Raw genomic sequence first — 22134 nt, forward strand, 5'->3', positions numbered from 1 at the left:
TGAAAAGTAAAATGTGAATATTTTTTTCTGAATGTTTTGTTTGGCATTTAAAAAAATTTATGTGTCACTGTACCTTATAGTTCTATGAAATACTATCTTGGTCAGTTAATTTAATTTATATCTATTTCATCCATCTAGGATGGGTAAATATGAATTAGACTTTAACATGCTAATAAAAACTTTTGAAAAATTTTCAATAAAAGTTATTTTTCTTATAATATTGAATCTGAAATACTGCTATTTGCCACCTACTAGGCATAGTAGATAAACTGAAAATACTCATTTCTGATACAACGTGCTAGATAAACTGTTAAAAATATATTTTCTGAATTATGTGCTTGAGCTTGTTAAGAGAGTAAAGGAAATGTCCAGAGAACAAAAATAGATGGAATTAAAAACCAGAGCCTGAAGGACCAAAAGCCAAGACTTGGGGTGCTTTTGGTGGTTATGGTGAAGGTTTAGTCTGCATAATCTGAGGACATGGCATTTGGTGTTTGTGTAGTATAGACCTTGAGTCCTAGACCTTCAGTGGGCTATACTCTCTAAAAGAATATTGCGGAAGAAAACTACTGATACAGGAGAAGTCAAAGAATTGATATGGGAAACTTCAATACTCTGGACTGTCAGGGGTTTGCGAAGACTCCCTCGAGGATTCATAACCATGTTCTTTATGTGAATTGGGTTTAAATTTAATCTATCCGCACAGTTTGGAAGCTCCTAAGCCCAGCTACCATTAAAAAATAGCAAGAAACAATGGCAAAAATATCTCTGGAAGGGTATGTTCTTAATCCAGTCACATACGCTTTTCATAGACAAAATGCTGTTGATGAACTTAGAGTTCAAAAAACATGAAACAATTCATGTAAGCAAGAAAGAATGGATACAGCTAATAGTAGGATTAGTCAAGAACTTGAGTTAATAGAAATGATCTATAAAATATGTGTTAAAAGTTATTAAACATAAAAGAAGAAATAAGAATATAGGGACATGGCACATTGAAAAAAGAATGAATAGATTTTAAATAAAGCCTAAGGTAACTTTTGAAGTGAAAACTATTATCATTGAGATGAAATACAGAGTGGGCAGGTAGAATAGCAGCTTAGTCATAGCTGAGAAGGGAATTAGTGAACTGGAAGGTAGTCTAAAGAAATTATAGAATAAAGTACAAAAACAATATGAGAGAATTCGAGAATGAGAAATTCCAGCGTATTTCCATTAAGACTTTAAAAGAGGAAATAATGGAGGAGTAGAGACATGTGAGGAGGTAATAGCTAAAGAACTTTTTAAAATTATATAAAAGATACAAACCCTCTGATTTAGGAGTCTTAGTGAGTCCTGAGCAAGATAAGTAAAAATAAGTCTCCACTGGACATATTGTCATGAAATTGGAAAATATGCAAGACAAAGAGATAATTTTAAAAGTAGCCTGAAAGACGGATCACCTACAAAGCAATTAGACTGTTAGACTTCATAGTAATGATAGAGCCTATAAGAAAGTAGAATAACATCTTCAAACTGTTCAGAAAAAAATAAGTAGAAAACTAGCATTCTGTAGTCTGAAACTTCAGGAATAAGGGGAAATAAAAACATTTCAAACAGAATTTATCACTCATAGACCCTTAAGAGAATTTTTTTAAAGTGGTTTTTCAGCAAGAAGGAAATTGAATCCAGAAGAATGGTGAAAGATGCAAGATATTGTGAGCAAATAAATTGATTAACATATAAATTTAAATGAGCACTGATTATAAAAAAACAATTATATTTTAATGAATGTAAAAACAAGGTCAGACAAAAATGCCTAGCAATAATTATATGTAAGACAGGAGGGTATGATAGAAATTAAAATATTTTAAAGACTTGTTTGGGAAGAGGATAATAATTAACTAGATTTTTTAAATTGAAGTATGCATGTCTAAAATGTAAGCGTGATGAGTGAAAGACTAGAAATAGCCAGTAGAGGGAAAAGAAACAAAGGGCACTTAACAGTGAGGAAGGAAGGATAGAAGCAGAGAGAAAGCTTGATAAATAGCACAAAATACTAACCACGATACACGTAAACAGACTAAGCATACAAGTTAAAAGACAGACTCTTAATGGAGTTAAAATCTAGTTGGATGATTTATAAGAGACAGTAAATGATTATTATGCAAAGTTTGAAAGTAAAGAGCTGGAAACATACACTAGACAAACTCAAAGCTAGTTGGTAATAACAGAATAGACTCTAAGTGGAACTTTATTAGTAATAGTGATTTTATAATGATGAAAAGAATTCACTAGGAATATATAACAATTATGAACAGAGCATCATAGCTTTAGTTTTGCCCTAAGGAAAAATTGACAGAAAAGGAAAAAATGAACAAATTCACAATCATTGGAGAGGTTTTAATACTCTTCTCTTAGAAACTGATAGATCAAGTAGGCTCAAAATTAGTAAGGATAATGAAAATTAAAACAGATAACAGGCTTGGTTTTATGCATCTATCAGGAAATGAGATTTTTTTTTTTTTTTTGAGTCATTTGGACATTTATAAAAGTTGACCATAGATGGGTTTTTCAACAAATCTAATTAAATATCAGAGGAGGATGTCCTAGACATCATATTCTCTGGCCTCATTAGAAACCACTGGACAAAAAGATAACCCAAACTTCCATACTTTTGAAGAATAAAAATATGCTTTTAAAATAAGCCAAAGAAGAAATCATCATGGGAATTAGAAATAACAGTGATGGCTTCTACATAAGAAGTTTTTAGGGTGTGCTAGAGCTACACTTGAAGAGATCTTTATAGCCTTAAATACAAATAGACAAAGTAAGCTTAAATAACTTAAAATAATAAAGACCCAGAATGAACTGAAAGTCAAGTGATAGGATCGACAATTTTGAAAAGATACAGTTAGCCTCTTTAATTAAGAAAAGCACAAATAAACAGTATTAGAAATGATATGGGGCATAACTACAAATACAGTAGAATTTTAAAAAATCTATGTTATGACTACTGCGAATAACTTTCAATTTGAAAACTCAGACCACATGGACAATTTCCTAGGTGAATTTAAAGACTTGTTTGGGAAGTGTTTCAAAAATAGCAAATTTGATTGTTTCAATTAACATTAAAGAATTCAAATCAATTATCCTACCAAATATTTAAGAAACAGATGATTCTAAATTATACAAATTCCAGAGAGTAAGTAAAGGGGAAATATGTAGCAACTCATTTTATGAGGTTACTATAACCTTAACTTGAAAACCAGCCAAGGAAAATGCAGACTAATCTCAGTTATAAACACAGATACAAACTACTAAATAATAACAAATCAAATTTAGCAGTTAGTATTAAAATATACCATTGTCAAGGTTGTTTATTCCAGGAGTATGAGATTGGTTTAAATAAAATCTATTAGTACCACTTTTCATATGATGGGTTAAAGGAGAAAAACTGAACCATCTTCTCTATAAAGAAAAAGCATTCATACTCTAATCATGTTAAAAAGTCATAGCAAATCAGGAATAGAAGTCCTTAACCTTATATTGGGTAATTATCACATAGAACAGTTGCTGTATACTCGAATATAAATGGATTATAAAATGTAACTAAAATATTTATAATTAAAACAAAAAGATGTGAAATCTAATGAGGGAAGATTGTTATAGAAAGATGAAAAATTAATTTAAATCATGAAGCATGGGGATGGGTTTTGAGGAGAGGTAGCTGGGAGATTTAATTATGTCTGTATTATTTTCTTAATGATCAGGAACTATTATGGAAAAATACTAAGATTTAATGAAAATGTATATTTAACGAGCTTATCTTTTGTGTGCTTGAAATATTTCATTGAAGTCATGAAGTTAAACTCACTGATAAAAATACATAATTATGGAATAGGGAATTTAAACTTTTAGTTGGATATTATACAACACGTGATGTTTCTAAACCCACTAAGTAGTTGAGTTCAGATAATAGGAAGTACAGTTGAATCTTGAGCAATACAAGGGTTAGGGTTACCAACTCCCACTGCCCACCTCTCAGTCAAAAATCTGCATATTGCATATGCCTTTTGATTCCCTAAAATGTTGACTAGTAGCCTATTCACCAGAAGCCTCACAGATAACATAAACAGTATTTTGTATGTCATATGTAATATATACTGTATTCTTGCAAAAGACCAATGTTATTAAGAAAATCATAAGGAAGAGAAAGTACATATACTGGTTTTTGAAAAAAATCTGTATAAGTGGATTTGTGTAATGCAAACTCGTGTTTTTCAAGAGTCAACTGTAACTAGTAAGGATGACAGTGATGTGGATTCATGAATTCTGCATATTTTTTTTTAATAGATTTTCAGGTCAGTTATTCTAGGTAGCTTTTTTTTAAGCCATCACAAAAGTAGGCAAGAAGGATAACAAACCTATAAGTCATGTTGTGTCTCTTAGCATTTATATGTAGAATACATACAATATATGTTTATTGTATAAATTCAAGAATATAAAGACTAGGATGAATTAAAGTGAGTTTTTGAAGGTACATAATTTCTATTAAAATATATTAAAGCTTTCTGTAGATTTTCATTTACCGTAGTTGGATTCTTCTAATAAACTTATTTGTTTAAACAGTATGGTCATAAGTGATATATCTGGCATCAATAAAGACTGATGAATATTTTTTCCAAAAAGTAAATTATTAGCATTAAAGTATCCTGTCCTTAAAAGAGTTACCATTCAAACGATATCCGTAGGTATCTTGTTTGATTTTTTTTTCACTTTTAAAGAAATTATCTTATTGCATATCATTCTATTGATATGCAATAAGATATGCAAAAACATTTCCTAATTTTAAGCAAATTAATACTTTTATTTCAGTTAATGGCCAGCCAAGACCCCTTGAATCAAGTCAAGTGAAATATCTCCGTCGAGAACTGATAGAACTTCGAAATAAAGTGAACCGCTTATTGGACAGTTTGGAACCACCTGGAGAACCTGGACCTTCCACCAGTATTCCAGAAAATGGTAGAGCGTGAATCCATTTTATTCTGATTTATTCTTCTCATATCTTTTTGCATTTTTTCAAACTCCTCTTCAGTAGGAGTAGGACGGCACTCTGTGTCATCTTTTCTTATTCTTGCCTCTGTTAATATTTATATTTGAGAGATTTTATGCAAATTCCTGGATCTTATTATAGACCTACTGGAGGGCAGAGCCTTAGAATCCCATTTTTAAGTGTTCTCTGAATATCCTTTTTACATCTGGTCTTAGACTCCTGCGTTTGTGACCTAGGTCAGTTTTCAAACCCCCTTTGACTTTTGGACACTTTTAAGTGTAATAGTGAACTTTAGGAATTGAAATGATTTCAGTTGATAAATGAAATAGTTTCAAGTAACAAATGATTTTAGCTTAGTACATTGAAATGTTTTGTAAAGTTTGTCTTAAACTATTTTAAATTATATGCAAAGAAAATTTATGTTTTTCCATTTTATAGGTGATATGTACTATTAAGATGAAGCAAGATTATCAACAGATTTGGAATTTACATAGAGTTATGGGAACAAATACAGTTTTAAATGTAGACCGAAATTTATGTATCGTAGCTTGAAAGTAGATTAGAAAAACTGCTTTCCTCAATTTTTAATATTCTTAGATGTTTCATGTAAAAATAAATGTTTTAAAAATAATTTTTGTGTTTGCATATAAAGTTTTACATGCCTAAAACTGTTACTGAGTCTGGATGACTGCATATAAGAGCAAATGGTTTTGCGGAAAAGTGGCTTTGTGTAATCCCTTGCAACCTTTAGGTTCTGAGATATTTTAGTTTTTGGCCTCATTTAATTTTTGGAGTTTCGTTTAATTTAGCTATAGTTTAAAGATGCATTATTCAGTTTCTCTTTTCTTTTTTTCCTCTGGACACGTGGAACTGTTTTAATGGTAGATGCTTAGTAAATATTTGGTGATTAGTAATTTCTAGTTTCACCTCTATTTCAGAACATTATTGGAGATTTGCTGAAGTATTATAATGAGATTCTCCTGGCCTCTTTATGATGAGGTCAAAGTAAATTGCCTTTTCGAAATCCTCTCTCTCTAAACAAAAGCTCCAATTTTAGGTCAAAGATCCAAAGAAAACTTTTGACCATTTCCCAGAAGAATTCACAGATGCTAACATCACATTTGCATATAATTTCAGGGGGTTCAAGCATCTGTAGAGTATTATGAAACTTAGATCAAAATTCAACAAGTCTAGCCAATACTGTGCAGAAATGACCTACAGTAGCCTATGTTCTACTCTAAGGAATAAAATTATGAGCTTTTTGGTTTTGGTGAAACCATCTTTCTCTTCTCACTTATCTCTTGTGTACTATACTGCTTTTTTAGTCTTGTATTTCTATGTTTTCATGGTTTATTGTTAACTTTTCAACCTGTGTAAAAGATGTTAAAGTTGGTTTCTTCTTTGCATCTTGGAAATTATATCACATACTGTGTGTGTGTGTGTGTGTGTGTCCGTCCAGGTAGTCATTGTGTCCTTTTGAATTCAATTAATTAATTAATCTAATTAATTACTCTAATTAATTAATTGAATAATACATATAGTGCTTCATTTTTAAAGATAGTCGTAATTTATTTTTTGTTTCCACTCCTGTTCTTAGTAAGATCATTTTCCTTGTGACCATCTGCCTTGTATGATATTTCCTAAGCTTGTAAGCTCTTAAAACATATCCTGACTCACTAATTTTCTCAAGAAAAATAGGATAAAATAAGCCAAAAAAGCTACATCAGAAACTGAAAGTTTGGTCCACAAAACAGTCAGCTTTCATACTCTTTAGAACCATGTGGCTTGCCCTCACCCAGAAATAAGCAGCTACCTAATGCTCTTCAGTGCTCTACCTTTGTTGTGGTTCTTGGACACTTGTTTCCTCCACGAGGCAAATGGTGTGTAGGCTACCATAGATACTAGATTGACCTGTTGCAGTAGCTCTAGCAGCTAATAGAGCAGCTAGTAGTCTAGTGGACATATATTGTGTTTCCTGTTTAGTTCACAGTACGTGGAAGGTAATTAAAGGTAGAAGTGTGATGGGGAAATAATACATAAGGCTGGTGTGATATGCTCTTGATGTGTAACCTTAAAGTTAGAGGAAGGAAATTGATGAGGATGATTGATAACTGGTAGACTTATTTTAAAAGAGTGTTTATAGGAGTTTTCTTTCAGAAATTTAGTGTAACCAGTGGAATGATAGGAATGAATGAGAGCTACAAGCCGATGTGTGCTTATATTCCCTTAGTACATTTTTTCCCACAAGACAATTTTGTCTTGATCACAGGTGATCTAATAACTGATGTTCATTTACGTGCTTCGTAATAGAAAAAAGTTGCTAATTGTCTGTTAATTGAGTAAATGGTTAGCAGTGTTCTTTTTACTTGGTTTTGATACCTTTTTTTTATATCTTGGCTTTAGATTCTTATTTGTAAAATGTAAGTTATTCTTGAACCTCTTTTCTTTCACAAGATAATAGTATAAATGTCTGCCGAGTACCTTAGTATCCTTGGAAGAAAAGCATGGTTTAAAATTTATCTTGCTTATGATGTTTAAAATTTTATTTTCTATTTTTAAAAATATTTTATTATGAAAAAATTAAACAAATACGAAAGTAGACATAATACTGTAATAGATCCCACGAACCCATATTCAACTTCAGTAATTATCAAGTCATGTATCCCCACACATTTCCGCGCCTCCTATATCATTTTGAGCAAATCCCAGACACATCTTTTCATCTGTAAAGATTTAAATAAGTAGTATTTTAAAGGAAGACATAGCAAGTTAAAAGTATATTTACTGTATTGGCTTGAGATTTACTTGTAATTTAGTAATAGGCCAATAGACAAGTAGAAATAAAACAATACAAGTTGATATAACTTTACTTAAGCATATTCTTTTTCAAAATAAAACTTTAGTGCCCAATATCTATCTGATCCTAGAATATAAAAAATAAAGATTAAAATGTTTCTGTTAAGCTGGAGCTTGTATTTTTTCCTTCATTTAATAATTCTTAGGCAAGGAGGTTCATAAAATTTTTTTTTGGAAAAGCTGTTTTTTAGCTTGTATTTCTTTTTTACCTTTTTTTCTGATTTTAAAAATTTATAAACAAGTATAATGAAGAAAGTAAAATGATCTATACTTTTGCATTTAGATATAGTTATTCTTAACATTTCAGACTATATGCACTCATATTTTTCTATCTTATGTTTTGTTAGCCTTTATTGAGTACAGATAAAATGGAAACAAGTTTTTTTTCCCCCTTACAGATGCTGTGGATGGTAGAGAAGAAAAGACTGCTACTTCTGATTCTTCTGGAAAACAGTCTACTCAGGTTATGGCAGCAAGTATGTCAGCTTTTGATCCTTTAAAAAACCAAGATGAAATCAATAAAAATGTCATGTCAGCGTTTGGCTTAACAGATGATCAGGTTTCAGGTAAGTTAGTTCTTCCCGCCCATCCTTCATTCTGTCTCTTCCTTCTTCCCTCCCTTTCCTTCTTCAATAGAAAGATAACTGGGGTATAGTGAGGTATATAAATCTTAAATGTTCAGTTTAATAAATTTTACACATGTATACACGTATGCAAAACACCAACTAGATCAAGATGTCGATGATTTCCAGCATCCCGGAGAGCTTTCTCATACCCAATTCCAGTCAGTAGAACCTTCCTCTCTGTAAAATAACCGCTGTTAGTTTTGGGTAAATTTTATTAAAAGTAGAGATCAGGAAGTTTATTTTTTAAAAAATCTATGAAATTTATAAAATTTCATAATTGTTTTAGGACTTAAATTTTATTTGATGTCTTAGTCTCCTGATCTTAAATTAGAGAAATTTAAATTAAATGTAGCTGTCTAGTTAAATTGCATTAGTGTAAAGAATGCTTTTGTCTAAATGTTTTTAACTTTGTAACAGCACCTATACTTTGATTTCTTTTTTATTTTTTGTCGTCAACATTTTTTCTGCTTGTTTCTCTTCTCGGGCTGCAGTTACACATACATTGGAGAACTTAATATTATCTCACGGGTCTAAGAGCTTCATTTTTCTTCATTCTTTTTTTCTCCATATTAGATGATTTCTGTTAAACTCTTCAAGTTCATTGAGTCTTTCTGCTATTTCCAATCTCCTGCTGAACCTTTCTAGTGAATTTTTATTATGTTTTCAATTTTAGAATTTCCATTTGGTTCTTTTTATATATATATTTTTTTGCTGTTGATTCCTTATCTTTACGTTTATTAAGACTATTCCTTTTAATTCATTGAATGTATTTTTGTTTAATTCTTTAAAAATATTTATAATAGCTGCTTTGAAATGTTAATCTGCTTTAGCCAACATCTGGGCCAATCTGGAGTCAGTTTCTTTTGCCTGCCATTTTTCCCTGAGAATGGGTCACATTTTCCTGTTTTTTTGCATAGTTTTTGATTGAAAACTGAACACCATGGTTAATATTGTGACTTGAGATTCTTTTGAGCATTTTTTTGTTACTTTGCTTTAGCAGAGAGTTAACATGTATGAACTCAGACTATTCAGTTTTAACTCTTATGGGGTATACAGCTGATATCCCTGCTCAGTTCTTTTAGCTCTAGGTGCTGCTTTTTTACTGACCTCTCTTGGGTGTCCTAACTCCACGATCAGCATAGTCAGATTTTAAGTCTCACTCCTTTGGTGGCTCTCTCCAGGAATTTTCCCCTCAAATTTCTAGCTTCTTGGCCAGCCATGAAGTTAACATTGTGGCTTTCTGTTGTTGGAGCTGCAGAGGTCAGGACTTAAAATTCTTACACATCTAAACTCTTTCCTGATTTCTGCCAGAGTTTGGTTGACTTTGAGTGATTTCAAGTAGTTGTTTAATTCTGTTTTCAGGTTTTTAGTTGTTAACTTCTGGTAGGATTTACCTGACCAGTTTACTTTGCCATTATCAGTAAGTGGACATATAGGATTCAGTCTGTTAATCTTCTTTTTCTTTGATACTTTTTTCACTAGAGAAAATTGTGTGAAATTCTGAAAAGAGAAGACACATATTTGTATATGATGCATTTTCTCGGCAAAAGCAGACATCAGAGAGACAAGAGATACAGCTGAAAAATACATTTTTAGAGCAACTGAAATATGAGTTAATATTATAGCTTATTATTTAAGACTTTATGCAATGCCATGTAGGGTAGTAAATAGTTATATGAGATCAGGCTTAAAATTTTTGATTAGAATATAGTATATGCCACACCAAAATAATGTGATTAATACAATTCACATTATTTGAAGACCATTTTCTGGTAGCTTTGTATGTTGACTTGAAGTAGGACAAACTGTATGCATAGAAAATGCCAGGACACTTTGTAATTATTCAGATATGATATGAAAAACTCGGCTATAGTAGTGAATGTGGACATGGGAAGGAGGGGCGAAGTATTACAAAGATAGGTGAGCTGTATTAACTAATAGGTTACATACAAGGAAGAAAAGGGGAGTCAGAGTAATATATTTATTTTTAGCCTAATAGTGTCTTTTGTAGGAAGGAACGTGTATATGAATTTATCTGCATGCATATAAAAGTGAAATGGCGGTACATAGGAGCAATCATCCATTTTACTCTGGTAATAATCATCAGTTTCTCTTATATTACCACTGCTGTTAGTTATCCTATTTAGGTTCTTATCAATACCTGCACTGTCAGCTGCCACCTATGTGCCTGATACAATGCTGAGTTCTGGGATGTGCCAGTGCAGGGGATAGATGTTTGCCCCAGAGAAATTAGTCTGCTAGTAATAGCAAGTACTTATGTGGAGCTAAGTGGTAATTACTTTTATAAGCTCTTCCTATGTAATCACTTTTATAAGCACTTACTATAAGCCCTGTTAACACATAACCCTTACAGTAACTTTATGAAGTAGGAATTAGTATTTTGTAAAGCTGAGGAAGCTGAGGCACAGAAAAAGATTAACATGCCCAGAGTTACATGGCTACTAAGTGGCAGCACTGGCTTTTAGGCAGTCTGGTTCCAAAACCTGTGCTTTTAACCACTCTTCTATGTTGCCCAAACAAAAGAACTTAAAAGAGTAAAATATTGAGAGTTGTCTTCAGAATGTTTTTTTTTTGACTGTCACAGTATTGAAACTTTAGTGAATTCTCTTCATTTATTACTTTGTTTATGATTTTGAATGGCTCCATGTGTAAGAGCTAGGCCTTGTGAGGCAGATGAAAAGAATTCTAAAGGAACCTGGCCAAAGAGCTTATAGTCTGTGTGGGAAGGTGGAACCTGCTCTGAAATGCAAGGTAGAAGTTGGTAAGGGTCATAATAAAAGAATACTCTGTAGAAGTTCACATGTGGAAAAAGTATTCTTGGGTAAAGAATCCTTACTAGAAGTGTGAAGTTATAACTGGATTTTAAAGAATATTATATTTGGATATGTGAAAATGGGATAGTAGAAAGAATAGTGATAATGAAATGGAGGCAGAAAAAGTACTATATGTGAGAATAGGGAATATTAGTTTAGCTGTACAGGGTAGGTGAGAAGTAATGTTTGCATCGTTGAATACCGAACTAGAGGGCTGAACTTCATTTATGGGCAGTGGAGAACCATTAAAGAATGAAGTGATACTTTTGATTGATCTACAAAATAGATCGCCTAAGGTGGAGGCTTTTTTGCACAGATGAGTTTTGGGGGAGGGTATGACTCAGGAATATAGCACTCTACACTTTATAGGGAAGGATTTCCAGTTGTAGCTTTGGATCTTAAGAGACTAGAGCAAAGGGGAAAATGTAAAAGGCTGCATTTATGTTTGTGCTTGTTCTATAGAACTTTTATTGTTAATCTCTTTTACTCAAACTTATTAATTGAACTTGCCGGGGAAAGGTCTTTTATTAGAAACTGAACTGACTTTTTATGACCATCCAGGGCCGCCCAGTGCTCCTGCAGAAGACCGATCAGGGACACCTGACAGCATTGCTTCCTCCTCCTCCGCAGCTCACCCACCAGGAGTTCAGCCACAACAGCCACCATATACAGGAGCTCAGACACAAGCAGGTCAGAGTGAAGGTAAAATAGAGCTTAGAGCACATGTGCAGAAAGGTTGATGTGCAGGAATGCTTATAGCAGCCTTCTTGGTAATGATAAACTGCTTACATATGTGTTCATTCTGTGAACACCGTTGGGAAAGATTTTGATTTACTGAGACGGTATGTTTTGGGGTTAAAAAAAATAGAATAGTATGTCAGGTGTTTCAGTTATTGAAAAGAAAAAAAAAACTTAAAATGTTTATATTAATATTAATACAAGGTGAAAGAGTAGGAAATATTCATACCAGTCACTCGCCAGTGGTGACCATGGGGTCAGAGGCGACCCATTGAGGTGACACTTTTAAGTGCTGTTTTTCTCCCTCCCCCTCTTGCAACTGTGTATTATTTTTGTAATTTAAAAGATTTTTAAAATAGAGATAATAGCATAACTTTAGTTAAGTGTAGCTTTTTGGAAAGATAAATAGTCCTTTATAGTTTTGTACAGTTAGCAATATGTCTTGTGGAAAAAAGCAATGTATTTTAAATCAGACTTTTTCTCTAAATGATGTGTCCTTGGATGAGCAATTTAATTTCTGTAGTTTTTGATATTCTCATTATAAATTGTGAAAATTGAACTAAACCAGTAGTTTAAAAAAGAATGTCTTTAGTCCTAAATTAAATATAACTTAAAAGCTCAGTATTTAAAATATGATAAAGGGGTCTTTGCCATGATCGAAGGGCATTGAGGGAACACGAGCTCAGGACAGGAGGCACTAGGATGCCTCACTGAAACCCTTAGAGCTCTGCAGAACATGGCTTAGTAGCCCCCTCTATTGCATGGTTTTGCTTTCTGCGTTTTCAGTCAGCTGTGGTCTGAAAATATTAAATGGAAAATTTCATAAATAAACAATTCATAATCTTTACATTGCATGCTATTCGAAGTAGCATGATGAAATCTTGAGCCATCCCACCCAGGATGTGAGCCATTCTTTTGTCTAGCATACCCACACCATGTATGCTCCATGCATGTTTTCTTAGTAACCATCTTGGTTACCACAGCTGTTGTTGCTGTATCACAGAGCTTGTTCAAGTAACCCTTATTTTACTTAATAAGGGTTAATGGCCTAAAGCTATTTAATACCTTTTATTAAAGTATATTGTTATAATTGTTCAATTTTATTATTATTGTTAATCTTTTACTATATCTAATTTATAAATTATATCATAGGTACGTATGTATAGGAGAAAACAGTATATTCGGTATTGTCTGTGATTTCAGGTATCCTCTGGGGGTCTTGAAACATTCCCTGCGGATAAGGAGTTGGGAATTACTGTAGTTTCTGATCTCTAGGGTTCCTTTCAGATATTAAAATGTTGGTTCTGTGACTCGCCCGTACATGTTACGGCCTTTAAAATTACACATTCTACTTTAAAACAAACACCAGATGGTGCTCTAGCTATTTGTATAAAGGGCCCAGGTGGTGGTATAATGTATTTTCAGCACCAGAAGCAAGTGACTGAATTTATCAATCACATGAAAAAAAAAAATCATAGCCTAAAATGAACCAAGCACTTTTGTAAGAGTCCTAATCATCCTGTGGTGATACTTAAAGAGTTTTCCTATTGGAGAATGCTAGTCATAGGGACTAGTAGGTGGCATTTTGCTGATGAGTGAGTGGTTTGAGAAGAATTTCTTATTGCTTAAGGCTGTTCTCAACCAACTTTAGTTACACTCTTTCCTTTGCACCAATATTGCAACTGCCAAAACTGGAACAAACTAGAATTGAAGTAGATGTGAGCTGAAACAGGGAAGCAAAAGCGGGGTTTGGATATGATGGGAGTTTAATGGCTATATCAGGTGAACTAACATCTGTTTAAACAGGGTATACTTAGTAGAATGATAGCTGGAAGGATAGTTGTACCAAATGTTTGTTGTTCATGTATATAGGAATAGGATTTAAGGCTACACTAACACTATCTCAAATTATTCTGTTGAGTTTAATTGAAAATTCATTTTTTCAGTGGGTAAAAGTTTAAAAACATAAAAGATTATACAGTGAAAATTAAAAATTTCTCTCTCCCCTCTGACCCTTAGCATTCCAATTCCCTTCTCTAGAGGCATCAGATAACACCGTTTGATTCACATTGAATTTCTTTAGGGTGATGTTAATTACAAGCCTTGCTAAATAAAGCTATTACTTTTTTTAGTTTACACTAAAATAGACAATATTAAAAGTTGTACAGTTATTAATATGTGCCATCAGTCAGTAGATTAGCATTCTGGAGATGAATCTCTAAATTAGTTATATTCAAAAATATAATGGAAGCCACATATAATTTAAAATTTTCTATTAGTCACATTAAAAAAGCTTTAAAAAGATAAAATTAATTTTAATTATACATTTAATTAAATTCAGTATATCTAGTATAATAACATATAATCATTCTTTAAAAGTTATTAATGTTTTACATTCTTTTTTTCATACTACCTTTTGGAAATCAGGTGTGATACTGATTCAAAACACTTCCAAACATGCACTGTATATCACATTTAAAGCTAGCCGCATTTTGGGTGCTTAGTAGCCATATGTGGCTAGTGCCTATTGTATTGGATAGCACAACTCTAGATTAATATGTCAGTCATTTAGAGATTCCCAAGATGAATTGTGGGCTATTTTGATGAATACTTTTTGATGTATGATGTATAATGAGTACCTGACATCACCAGTTAGTTACATCAACTGCTGGTTATAATTTGAGCAGAACAGTCAGCTTTAAAGTCTATTACTAAAAATCGATAAACCTAGCAGTCTCTTAGAATATGCAGTAATCTAAGATAACATAAATAATTCTGAGTTATTACTTAAATTCCATAAAAGATAGTCTTAATATATTGTTCAGTTAAAAGGATCAACAAAATATTGAACACCATGAAAAGAAAAAAAATGGACAGTATTATTCTTTTTCAGATAAGTCAAATGCCTCTGTTACTGGAAAACTATGTACAGTTGAGTAGTTGGCTAAAAACATTTAAGTGGTGAGGATACAGAGAAGAGCACTAGAAATCATCAAAGACCAGGAAGCATTGCTGTTTGACAGTCCAAAAAGGGGAAAAGGATATAATTAAAATCTATAAAATATATGCCAATAAAATGATATGCTGAGTAGACTTTTAAAATAGCTTTTATTGTATAAATTTTGAAACATACACAAAAGTGGAGATAGAATACATCTATTCCGCCCCTCCCCGCCACTTTTGTTTAAAATTTGCTGGTGTGTTTTAAATCAAATTCTGCACGTTTCACTCAGCTATTTCATGCCTAAAATTATAACCTTTTTTTTTGTAACGCAGCCACCATGCTAATATTACATCTGACAAAGTTAAGTGATTCTTAATGTCAACACATACTATAGTTGACCCTTGGACAGCACGGGTATGAGCTGCATTGGTCTGTTGATACTCATTTTTTTTTTCAATAAATATTACAGTTTGCCCTTTGTCTCCTGGGTTTCATATTTTGCTGATTGACAAACTACAGATTGAAAACAGTTTTCCAGTGACATCAGAAGCATGGTGGTGTGAGTGGTCTCCCTGAACTCTCCCCTCGAAATTACAACAAGTTGAACAGTATAATCCAATAAGGATTTCCACCCTTACACACAACACTTCTGAGAGATCTGAAACATTTGAAGGGCCTTGAAACATCTGAAGGGCTAATCCAGGCGAGCAAGGGAGGAGGGAAGGGAGAAGAGCAGAGATGGGTGCCACGGACGCAGCCCAGAACTCTCTGCAGGACATAGAGAGAGGGGAGGAATAGAATCAGGTTGTGGAGTATACTTTGTAGCCCCGAGCATTCCTGCCTGAGTGATCAGCAGATATTACAGCTGAACCCAGCAATCTATCAAGCAAAGACCAGAATATAAAAGCATGACAGCTGTGTTCTAGCAGCAGCCACTGCCAGGCCACCTCCCTGCACCTGGAACTAGCAGCAGGCCCCAGAAAAAACTATCGGTGTCAGACTACAAAGCAGAGTATCTACAGTCCAGAGAACTGAAGAGACAGCTTTTGAGTGGCAGACACACGCTGCAGCTAATCTCAGTGACAGGGGCGGAGATAAAGAAGCAAGGCAGCTGAGGTCTGGCAGTCAGTCACCATTACTGGGAGGAAAACAAAGCTGCAAACACACTAGCTTTCTCTCCCAACCCACCCTGCCCCATCCATTGAGGCTGATTCCAGCATAGGCACCTGGGACAATTCAGGCAGTGCAACACTGGAACTGGCTGCTCGGGCCAGCGCTGGGCCTTCATGGGCTTGGAACACTGTCACCCACCACATTCTCCTATGGGGGTGTTGCTCTGAGACTGAGACAGCCTGGTCACAGAGGAGACACCCACTTCTCCAGGGAATAAAGGGCAACTTTTGCCCAGCAGAGATCTGAGAGGCCTGGGCAGTGCAGGAAGCTTGTGTGTCACCTACTGGAAACAAAAGAAAAAAACCTTTTTTATCAACCTGCTAAAGAGACATCACTCTTAATAACAAAAAAGCAGAGTTCATTCCCATAATCGCTTAGGAGGAGAAATAATTTGTCAAATACCATGAACAACCAGAGTAACAAGGCAGCTCAGAAAGAACAAGAAGTATCTCCAGAAAATAAGTACATGGAAATATGTGATTTAAGTAACAGAATTTAAGATTGCAGTTCTGGGGGGAAAAAAAAGAGAGGCAAGAAAACTCAGGCAGTTTAATGAACTCGGAAATAAAATTAACGAAAGCAGTACTTTGCCAAAGAGATTAAAACTTTAAAAAAGAACCAAATAGAAATTTGGGGGCTGAAGAACTCAATAAAAGAGATGGAGAATGAAATAGCAAACTTAGGAAATAGAGCAGACCAGGTAGAGGAAAGAATTAGTGATACAGACAAATCTGGAAATGATGGAGATGGAAGAGAGAGTTGAAGAGTGGAAAAAAAAAAACAAGAACTATCTGACTCCATCAGAAGGAGCAATGTAAGAATGATGGGTATATGAGAGGGAGAAGAGAACAGAGCCTATTCAAATAGTCGGGAACGTCCCCAAAATGTGGAAACAACTGAATTCTTGAATCCAAGAAGCAAACAGAACACCTAACTCATTTTATGAGGTAAACATACCAAAACCTGGTTAGGATAACACAAAGAAAACTAGACACCAATATCTCTGAGGAATACAGATGAAAAATCCTAAACAAAATACTAGTACATTGAGTACAGCAAAAGATTATACATTATGATCAAGTGGAGTTCATTCTAGGGGTACAAGGATGGTTCAACATGTGCAAATCAATCAATGTGATATACCACATAAAGGATAAAAATTATCATATCAGTAGGGGCAGAAAAAACATTTGGCAAGATACAACATCCATTTATGAATAAAACACTTAATAAAATGGGTATAGAAGGAAAATACCGCAACATAATAGAGGGCATTGATGGCAAACCCTCAGTTAATATACTTAATGGCGAAAAACCTTTTCCTCTAAGGTCACCACTCTTTCACCACTCTTATTCAATATAGTATTGAAAGTTCTAGCTAGAGCAATCAAGCAAGAGAAAGAAATAAAAAGCATCCACGTTGAGAGTGAAGAAGTCAGATTGTCCCTTTTTGCCTACCACATGGTTCTTTATATAGAAAACCCTAAAGACCACCAAAAACCATTAGAAACAATAAACAAATGTAGTAGATATATCAGTGTAGAAAAATTCATTGCATACCTATATACTAACAATGTAATTTCAGAAAAAAAAAATTCCTCTTCAACTGCAACAAAAAGAATACAGTACTTAGGAATAAACTTAACAAAGCATGTGAAGGACCTAACCACTAAAAATTATAAGACATTATTAAAGAAATTGAAGAGGACACAAAGAAATGGAAAGATGGTTCATGTTCATGGATTGGAAGAGTCAATCAACATGGTTAAAATGGTCATATTACCCAAAGATATATATAGGTATAATATAATCCCCATCAAAATCCAATGGCATTTTTTAAAGAAGTAGAACAAAAATTCATCAGATTTGTAAGGAATCACAAAAGACCCTGAGTAGCCAAAGCAGTCCTGAGAAAAAAAAGACCAAGGTTGGAGGTATCACACTGCCTGCCTTCAAATTATACTACAAAGTGACAGTAATCAAAACAGCATGATATTGGCAGAAGAACAGACACATTGACCAGTGAAACAATTGAAAACCCAGAAATAAACCCACATACATTTGAACAAATGATTTTTGACAAAGGAGCCGAAAATTCAGTAGAGGAAAGAAAGCCTCTTCAATAAATGGTGCTGGGAAAATTAAAAAGCATTGTGCAAAAGAATGAAACTAGACCGTTCTCACCATACACCAAAATTAAAATGGATCAAAGACCTAAATAGAAGACCTGAAACAATAAATTGCATAGAAGAAAACATGGGCACTAAACTCATGGACTTTGGTTTTAAAGAGGATTTTGACTTCAAAGGCAAGGGAGGTAAAAGCAAAAATAAAGGAATGGGACTGTATCAAAGTAAAAAGCTTCTGCACAGCAAAAGAAACGATCAGCAAAACAAAGAGGCAACCAATTGAATGGGAGAAGATATTTGGAAACAACGCCTTTGATAGGGGCTGATGTCCATAATTCATAAAGAACTTATACAACTTGACAACAAAATCCAATTTAAAAATGTGCAGACGACCTGAGCAGATTCTTCTCCCAAGAAGACATACAAACAGCCAACAGACATGTGAAAAGTTGCCCAACTTCACCAGCTGTTAGGGAAATGCAAATCAAAACCGCAATGAGATACCACCTCACACCTGTAAGAATGGCTTTTATCAACAAAACAGGTAATCAGTACTGGAGATATTGTAGGACGAAAAGGAACCCTCCCTCATAAACTGCTGGTGGGAACGTAAATTGGTATAGTCACCATGGAAGATAGTATGGAGGTTCCTAAAAAATTTAAGAATAGAATTATCATGTGACCCAGCAATCCCTCTGCTGGGTATTTACCCTCCAAATTTAAAAACATCCATTAAGGTATATGCACCCTTATGTTCACTGCAGCATTATTCACAGTGGCCAAGACATGGAAACAACTGAAGTGTCTGATAGATGACTGGATAAAGAAGAGGGTGGTACATATATATAATGGAATATTACTCAGCCATAAGAAAAGATGTAATACTGCCATTTGCAACAACATGGATGGATTTTAGGATTAACATGCTAAATGAAATAAGTCATAAGAAGTTGAGAAGCATATGATTTCACTCATGTGGGATATAAACCTAAAAGCAACAAACTGGACAAACAACCCGTAGACACAACAGTTTAGTGGTTACTAGAGGGGAGGTAGATAAGGGTAAAGATCAACTACATGGTGATGGAAGGAGATTTGACTGAATGGCAAACACAATGCAATATACAGATGTATTATATTGCACACTTGAAACCTATGTAATTTTATTAACCAGTGTCACCCCCAATAAATTAAAAAAATATTTTCTATCTACAGTTGGGAGTCATTGGATGCTGAGGGCCGACTGTATGCATTGTTCTATGCCATTTCCTATAAGGGACTGCAGATTTTGATATCTGTAGGGAGTCTTGGTACTAGTCCCCTTGCAGATATGGAGGGATGACAGAAATTTTGGAGGATTCAGAAGTTCTACTTGGATTTCTGACTGCGTAGGGGGACAGCATCACCAACCCTGTGTTGTCCAAGGGTCAACTGTAGTCTCTATTTGAATTTTCCTAATTGTCTCATAATTACCTTATTATAATTGGCAGCTTGTTCAAATATGGAATCTTAACGAGGTTCATATTTTCCATTTGATTATATGTCTTGTCTTTTTTTTTTTTCAGTAGCTGTCACCTCTGCATGTTTCCAACGTCAAAACTGTATGTTGTCCATTGCTCTATAATTTACACCAAAACATAGATGCTTAAAACATTTATTATATCATTCAGTTTCAGTCAGGGATCTGGAAGTAGCTTAGCTGGGTAGTTTTGGCTCAGGTTCTCTCTTGAGGTTGCAGTCATCTAAAGCCTACTTTTAAGATGACTCCCTCACATGGTTGTTGGCCGGAGGCTTCAGTTCCTCACCACATGGATCTCTCTCTCTCATAAGCTGCTTGAGTGACCTTATGAAATAGCAGCTTTCACCAGAGTGAATGATCAAGAGGGTAAGGTAGAAGATGACCTTTCCTCAGAAATGTCATTTCTGTAGTATTCCATTGGTGTACAGGTCAGCCCTACTCAGTGCAAGAGGGGACAACATAAAGGAATGAGTACTAATGTGTTTTTTGCTTATTCTTTGCTCATTTGTGGATTGTGGTATTAATCTTTTTAATTTCTAAGAATAGTAAATAAAGGCTACCAACCCATTGCTATTTATTATACATGTGCAGGAGTCATTGAGAGTCATGGAGGCTGGCTACCAGTTTGTGTAACAAAGTACAGTCCCAGAAGTCTCACCATTACTCTTTGCTTCGTGTTACTTTCTTTCTTCCCTTATGTAATAGGTTTTATTACTTTTATTTCTGAAATCATAAAACAGCTTATATATCTACCTATCTATATGTATATATACACACTTATTGAAAACATAGCTTACTCTAAACTATTTTTGCACTTTGCTTTTTCACTTAATATATCCTGTAGCTCTCTCCTTAGAAGTATGTGAAGTTATTCCTCCTCATTTTTATAACTAAACATGGACTTCTTATTTCTATTTCAGAATACTGTGACAGAGTCTCATTTTGGACTTGAATGCTATGTTTAAAATAAGTAAAAGGAATATTTTGTAGAGATAGGAATAACTTTCAACCCAGGGGTGGGATTTTCATAATGGGTTTATAGCAGATTAGAAAAAAATAGTGTTTATCCCACTTTAAGAATAGTTGTACCCTTTTGGTATTTATTGAGGAAAACAATTATGCTTTTTTGAGTGGCAGTTCCTTAGAATCATTGATGGCAGTAATCTACTACTTGGAGCCTTAATCTCAGCCTTTCTGATGATACTTAAGTTAAAATTTGTATTAAATGAAATACCATGTACAAAGCTCCTTTTAAACTAGAGTTCTAGATTTATACCTGGGTTCCAGTGATGGTTATGAATTATCTGTGATGTATTGACCCCAGTTAAATTGCTTAATCTTTCTGTGTCTGAAATAGAGCTTGTTAATGACCCCCTTGTATTTATTTTATCCCCTTGTATTTATTGCCTGTTCTTTGCTCATTTTTGTATTGTAGAGTTGTTTTAATTTCTAAGAATTAGAACCCATTGTCATATGCTATATGTATTTCTCCCCCCAATCATATTTCTGTACCAGATTCCGGTCACTTCTAAAATTTAATAATGAAATATAATCCAGGATTAAAGTGGTATCTTCTAAGGTGATTAACTTCTGTACTACCTTTGTACTATCTCCAAGTCTTAAAAAACCATTAAGAAAGCATCTAAGAAACTTGTCAGTTCTTCTCAGTTTTTTATTTTATTTGAGAGGAGGATTAATAGCTTAAAAATAGTTAAAGTACATTTTATTTCTGTCATAAAAAGCATATAACTGCTTGCTAGGAATTAAGCTGGCTATAAATACAGGCATATCTCATTTAGTGATGCAGTACGTAGGGCTGAGCAGCCAGTCTAGTAGAGTGGGCTCTCCCTATACCTTCATCTCAGCCTGTGAGTGCTGGCTGCCTACTGCACCTCAGTTTGAGTGGCACTAGATAATGCATTGACTTTTTCAGTAGTTATCTCTTTCTGCCACAGGTATGCTGTTTATCTATAGTCTTTTGATTAACAGTAGGTAGTTTGGATATTTTTGAAAGAATCAGTCAACATTTAAAAATGTAAATACTAGCTAGATATTAAAATGCTAATTTTATTGCTATTCTAGGCATTGGATCTAGCTAAATCTACTATTAGAACAACTAAAGTAGTAAAGATGAATGAACTGCCAACAGATATATGAACTGCCAACAGATTGTTTGGGAATCACAGGTAATAAGTATCTAAAAGGTTTCTCTAGGAACTGTGGTCTGCTGCCCCCAGATGGTACTGTCATTTCCAAGTACACATCCCCTGTGTTAACGAG

At 34.0% G+C, this 22134-nt stretch overlaps 1 protein-coding gene and 1 long non-coding RNA gene across 8 annotated transcripts in view; one reads left to right on the forward strand and one right to left on the reverse strand.

Moving 5' to 3' along the window:
- TFG (trafficking from ER to golgi regulator) overlaps positions 1 to 22134 on the forward strand; it is a 37178-nt gene that overhangs the window by 10129 nt on the left and 4915 nt on the right. For 4 of the 7 annotated variants that reach the window (XM_039857014.1, XM_039857016.1, XM_039857017.1 and 1 more), the window contains exons 4-6: positions 4858 to 5004; positions 8290 to 8457; positions 11913 to 12041. In XM_039857014.1, the coding sequence (XP_039712948.1) occupies positions 4858 to 5004; positions 8290 to 8457; positions 11913 to 12041 (444 nt within the window). Of the gene's footprint in view, positions 1 to 4857; positions 5005 to 8289; positions 8458 to 11912; positions 12054 to 22134 lie in introns of all 7 variants that reach the window. The other 3 variants (XM_039857010.1, XM_039857012.1, XM_039857015.1) reach the window with 1 other exon arrangement.
- LOC120598170 (uncharacterized) lies at positions 15348 to 20401 on the reverse strand. Its single transcript, XR_005651527.1, has 2 exons — positions 19809 to 20401; positions 15348 to 16489 (listed from the first exon to the last, which is right to left on the reverse strand). It is a non-coding gene; the product is annotated as an uncharacterized LOC120598170 (long non-coding RNA).

This window comes from Pteropus medius, unplaced genomic scaffold (genome assembly GCF_902729225.1).
Source record: "Pteropus medius unplaced genomic scaffold, Ma_sr-lr_union100, whole genome shotgun sequence".
Taxonomy (NCBI): domain Eukaryota; kingdom Metazoa; phylum Chordata; class Mammalia; order Chiroptera; family Pteropodidae; genus Pteropus; species Pteropus medius.